General features: G+C 46.3%; 1 protein-coding gene across 1 annotated transcript in view; it reads right to left on the bottom strand.

Moving 5' to 3' along the window:
- Nucleotides 1–3,429, bottom strand: part of CIB4 (calcium and integrin binding family member 4) — a 92,368-nt gene extending 88,939 nt beyond the window's left edge. The window contains exons 1-2 of the mRNA XM_003411834.4: nucleotides 3,232–3,429; nucleotides 2,722–2,756 (exon numbers count right to left, since the gene is read on the bottom strand). Coding sequence (XP_003411882.2) covers nucleotides 2,722–2,756; nucleotides 3,232–3,285 — 89 coding nt within the window. The 5' untranslated portion in view covers nucleotides 3,286–3,429. The remainder of the gene's footprint in view (nucleotides 1–2,721; nucleotides 2,757–3,231) is intronic.
- Between the last annotated feature and the right edge of the window lie 2,571 nt (nucleotides 3,430–6,000).

Genomic DNA, 6,000 nt, shown 5'->3' on the forward strand with positions numbered 1-6,000 from the left:
CTGTGGAAGCTTTTAGGATCTTCTCGTTATCTCAGGTGTTCTGAAATGTCATCATGACATGACTTAGTATAGGCTTTTTGTATTCCTTCTTCAAATACCCAGTGCTCCTTGGCTTTCAATTCATACTTACAAGCAAGGCTCTAAAAGGCTGACCAGAGCTCATGCCACTCTTCCCTGTGCCTGGAGGCCCTGAGTCAGGAGCCTCTCTGGTGCAGCTCTCTCCAGATGGTGAGCTCCTGCCTTCTGCTGGGGTGGGGAAGGGGGAGCTGAGTGGATTGCAGGGCAAGAGCAAGAACCATACAGAATTTTCTATCTTTCTGTTTTCAGCCTGACCCCACATCCTGATATTCAAAGGTTCCCGAGCCTTTCTGGGTTCTTGATTCCATCATCCTTACCCCCTGTAGGCAACTTGCTTTCAGCTTCTGCTCTGCTAAGTCTGTGACATGGATCTATCTGCTTTCCATTTTTGAACATTTTGTTGACCTCTCTCATCTGCTTTCATCTCTTATGTTCATTTTGTCCTTATGGGTTTATTTCTCTTCTTTATTCCTTTATTCTCCTTTTAGTGGAGGTAACAGAGTTAAAAGAATATGCTCTGTTCTCCACGGTAACTGGAAGTTGCCTGCGCTTTGCTTTCTTTACTTAACAATCTATCTTGGAGGTGGCTCCATACCAGACATAAAGATCCTCCTCCTCCTTTCTAAAGGTAGTCTTCCATTGATGGCCATATCGTGATCTACTTCACCTGTGGCCTCTGGATGCAAGGGGAAAGGGGCCAGGTCAAAGGGCTTTCCCTTTCTGAACTGGGGACATGTGGACATCTCCAGTTTTCCAGTGCTTTCCTGGTCCTCTTCCATTCTTCAAAGCTCTTGACAGCTCTTTTACATCTTCAGCTATAGATGGCCTTTGCTCCCCAATATATGGTTTTATGGGTCTGCAGACCCAACTTGACTTCAAGCAGCAGTGAGCTCTCTGTGGTATCACCCTACCTGTCTTGGAATTTCTGTCCCCCCTTGGTATTGTCCCACTCTGCCTTGTTTAAAGATCTCCAATATGTAGAATCAAAAGCAGAGGAGTTGAGTTACGTGGAGTGGCCTCCACTCTGCCTTTCTTACCTGTAGCATCCTCATCCTCCCCAGCACTAACCTGTTCCTGTTGCTTGGGGCCCCAAAGGGCGGGAATCTTCCAGGCAGGAGCTACCCAGAGGTGGAGTATTGACCCATTAAGCTCAGTAATGAAGATGTCAAAAGAAGGGGCAGGCCAGGAAGAGTTTTTGAGAGAAGTTTGTTAGAGAAGTTTGGGCTAGAGTGGAGCCTTCTTTGGATATGCCTTTCCCCAGGGGAGGTTATTATTTCTTAATAACATGTAATATAATATTATATTCATAATATAGCACATCTTTATGGAGCCCTGCTGGCACAGTGGTTAAGAGCTCTGCTGCTAACCAAAAGGTCTGCAGTTTGAATCTTTGGAAACCCTATGGGGCAGTTCTACTCTCTTATAGGGTTGCTATGAGTTGGAATCGACTCAACAGCAATGGGATTGGTTTTTGTTTTTGTTTTGTGTGTATCATTATATTATATTAATTATATTAATGATTTGATAATATTTGTATATCAATATAAGAATATATTATAATGTTAATATAAAACCAATCAAACCCATTGCCAGTGAGTCAATTCCGACTCATAGCAACCCTGTAGGACAGAGTAAAAGTGCTTCATAGGGTTCCCAAAGAGCAGCTGGTGGATTCAAACTGCTGACCTTTTGGTTAGCAGCTGAGCTTTTAACTGTGCCACCAGGGCTCCAATATTAATATAGACATAATAATATACAAACATTTATATGAATATTAATATTATTAACTATATGTTAATATAATTGATAATATTTAGTAACGAGGGTTATATAGGTAGTAGGATGTGGTTCATTTGGAGTTTTGTCATATGTTTCTATACCTTTAAAAGTAAGCAAACGTTATTTTTAAAAGGAAAATAACAGCACATGACTGCCCAGTCTTCATGGCTCCCTGTGCCCTGGCCGCCCCACTTGCACCTGGAACGTCCCACACTTGTGCAGTCACTGCCCCCCCGAGACCCTGAGCAGGAAGCGTAATTTCCAGGCTGAACATAATGGCTGGGGAGGGTAAGTCCAAGCAGAGAAGATGAGGGGAAAGGAGAAGGTCTGAGAATCTAAACATGGTCTCCTCACTCCAACTTCCCCCCAGCCCCTGCCCTCCAAAAAATGTGTTGGTGAGCTCACTCATTCCTCTAATAGGTCCTATTGAGAATTTGGCTGGGCTAAACACTAACACCCCTTGGCATCCCATTCATTCTTCCCACAATCTATGAGGGGGCATTTAACAGGCGCTTTTTTTTCAGAGAGGCTGAATGGCCAAAATAGGCTTCAGACCTATGTTTCCTAAGCCCTTTCCTTGTCTGCTCCATTTCTTCAAAGAGGCTCTATCCAGCTTTGTGATTCTATGATGAAACCCTTCCTTGGGTCACAGGGAAGGAATAGCAGCCAAAAGCCTTATGTTTCAGTCACGTCCAGGTAGACTCTGGAAATCATGACCCTCAGGGCTGCAATTTGTCTGCCCTGTCCCAATCCATTTCCAGGGCTAGATGGCTCTAAGCAGGGACCATGTTCAGGAACCAGGGTGAGGCTGACCAGGGCAAGAACCTGGCTCAAGCGAACAGAGAAGGGGTCCCCTCTACTCACCACAGAATGTCATTTCTGGTCAGGAAGGTCAGGGCCTACGAAAAACCACAGAGAGGCTACCAACCTGTTCAGTCCAGCCCTGCACTCAGTTCCAAACCTCACCCCTTTGGAGAATGGGGGGTTTTGGGAGCCAGAGAGGAAAAGCTCATTCCCTCATCCCACAGCTGGGGAAATGAAGGCTTCCCAACATAGGTAGTGGGCCTGAGGCGGCAAAGGAGGAAACGGATCCCTTTCTCTCCCCCCAGTCTCTGAAAACCTTGAAAAGGAGGTGTTGCTATACACCTGGTAAGTGGATCAGAGTCAAGATTAAAACTCTGGGCTCTGGAGCAGGAGACAAATGCGGGGAGGTGGCCTTGGAGATCTGGTCTGGGTCATGTGGGTGCAGGTTTAGTAAAGACAAGGTTTGCCTTACCTGGTAAACTCTAGAGCTCCAGACAGGAGTTCCCCAATTTACCACCTGCCTCAGGGAGCTCCCAACTCTGCCCAGAATCTCCTGCCTGATCTACCCACCTGGTACTCCTCCAGGTCCTCCCAGCGCATCTGGTACCTCAAACATTGCCCCATGGCAACCCCACCCTTCTCTCCCCTAGCAGTAGAACCTCAGACCCAAGGGCTCAGCAGCCGGTTGCCATGGTAACTTGCATTCCACCTTCTCCCCATTCTACCTGAGCCCCTGAGTGGGCCAAGAAACAAGTCCTTTTTTTCCCCAAAGCTAACAGACATCATCCAAAACAATAAAGAGAAAGGCAGCCCAATAGTGGGGTTGAGAGTGCGGGCTCTGGAATCAGACTGTCTGGGGTCAGATCTGCCACATTCTGGCCATGTGACCTTGGGGAAATTATTGAACCTCTGTGTCTTAGCTTCCTCATCTGTAAAATGGGGTAATAATCATAGGATTTGGGGGAGGATTATTTGACTTAGTTCAGGTAAGAATATCTGGTGCTCAACAAACGTTAGCTGTTAGAACCATGTTCCAAGTACTGTGCCAAACATGGGGACAGAGATGAATAAGCATAAACCAGGCCTCAAGAAGTGGGCCCAGAAAAGAACAGTAAAGGGCATTCCACCCCATCCGTCAGGGTCCCAGCAGGCATACTCAAAGTAGGATAATTTCAAGAGGGCTTAATAAAGGGGCTCTTCACAAAGGTAGGAAGCCCTGGTGGCGTAGTGGTTAAGTGCTATGGCTGCTAACCAAAAGGTCGGCAGTTTGAATCCACCAGGCACTCCTTGGAAACTTTACGGGGCAGTTCTACTCTGTCCTATAGGGTCGCTATGAGTCGGAATCGACTCGACGGCAGTGGGGTTTTTTGGGGGTCACAAAAGTAAGGCCAGTGTGTGGGAAAATCACCCAGGATAGTGCAGAACACCAGAGCTAGTACCAACAGATCTGCTACCAGCCCGGGCCAAACGGGACATGGAATAAATACCCCAGGGTCACTCTCCTTTTTCTTCAGTCTCCTGCTAGAAGATAAAATGATACACGGAAAGCTCTTAGCAAGGTACTCCACATATGAGTTCTCAATAAAGATTTGTTTTTGTTGTTAGATGCTACCCTGTCAGTTCAGACTCATAATGACCCCATGCACAAGAGAACACTGCCTGGTCCCATTCCATTCTCACAATTGTTGCTGTGTTTGAGCCCATTGCTGCAGCCACTGTGTCAATCCATTTCGTTGAAGGTCTTCCTCTTTTTTGATAACCTTCTACTTTACCAAGCATGATGTCATCTCCACAGACTGGTCCCTCCTGATAACATGTCCAAAGAATGTGAGACGAAGTGTTGCCATCCTCACTTCTAAAGAGCATTCTGGCTATACTTCTCCCTTGATAGATTTGTTCATTCTTCTGGCAGTCCATGGTATATTCCATATGCTTCACCAAAAACATAATTCAAAGACATCAATTCTTCTTTGGTCTTCCTTGCATATGAAGCAATTGAAAACACCATGGCTTTGGTCAGGTGCACCTTAGTCTTCAAGGTGACATCTTTGCTTTTTAACACTTTAAAGAGGTCTGTTGCAGCAAATTTGCCCAACGCAATACATCTTTGATTTCTTGACTGTCTTAGTTATCTAGTGCTGCTGTAACAGAAATACCACAAGTGAATGGCTTTAACAAAGAGAAGTTTATTCCCTCACAGTCCAGCAGGCTAGAAGTCCAAATTCAGGGCGCTGGCTCCAGAGAAAGGCTTCCTGTCTCTGTCAGCTCTGGAAGAAGGTCATCAGTCTTCCCTTGGTCTGGGAAATCTCAGTGCAGGAACCTCAGGCCTAAAGGATATGCTCTGCTCCCAGCACTGCTTTCTTGGTGTTATGAAGTCCCCACGTCTCTCTGCTCGTTTCTCTCTCTCTTTTTTTTTTTTATAATTTTTATTGTGCTTTAAGTGAAAGTTTACAAATCAAGTTAGTCTCTCACACAAAAACCCATATACATCTTGCTACACACTCCCAATTACTCTCCCCCTAATGAGGCAGCCTGCTCTCTCCCTCCACTCTCTCTTTTTGTGTCCTTTTCGCCAGCTTCTAACCCCCTCCACCCTCTCATCTCCCCTCCAGGTGGAGATGCCAACATAGTCTCAAGTGTCCACCTGATCCAAGAAGCTCACTCCTCACCAGCCTTCCTCTCCAACCCATTGTCCAGTCCAATCCATGTCTGAAGAGTTAGCTTCGGGAATGGTTCCTGTCCTGGGCCAAAAGAAGGTCTGGGGGCCATGACCACTGGGGTCCTTCTAGTTTCAGTCAGACCATTAAGTCTGGTCTTATGAGAATTTGGGGTCTGCATCCCACTGCTCTCCTGCTCCCTCAGGGGTTCTCTGCTGTGTTCCCTGTCGGGGCAGTCATCAGTTGTAGCCGGGCACAATCTGGTTCTTCTGGTCTCAGGATGATGTCGCTGGTTCATGTGGCCCTTTCTCTCTCTTGGGCTCATAATTACCTTGTGTTCTTGATGTTCTTCATTCTCCTTTGATCCAGGTGGGTTGAGACCAACTGATGCATCTTAGATGGCTGCTTGCTAGCATTTAAGACCCCAGACGCCACTCTTCAAGGTGGGATGCAGAATGTTCTCTTAATAGATTTTCTTATGCCAATTGGCTTAGATGTCCCCTGAAACCATGGTCCCCAGACCCCTGCCCCTGCTACTCTGGCCTTCGAAGCATTCAGTTTATTCAGGAAACTTCTTTGCTTTTGGTTTAGTCCAATTGTGCTGACCTCCCCTGTATTGTGTGCTGTCTTTCCCTTCACCTAAAGTAGTTCTTATCTATTATCTAATTAGTGAATGCCCCTC

The sequence above is a fragment of the Loxodonta africana genome, chromosome 12, assembly GCF_030014295.1.
Source record: "Loxodonta africana isolate mLoxAfr1 chromosome 12, mLoxAfr1.hap2, whole genome shotgun sequence".
Taxonomy (NCBI): Eukaryota; Metazoa; Chordata; class Mammalia; order Proboscidea; family Elephantidae; genus Loxodonta; species Loxodonta africana.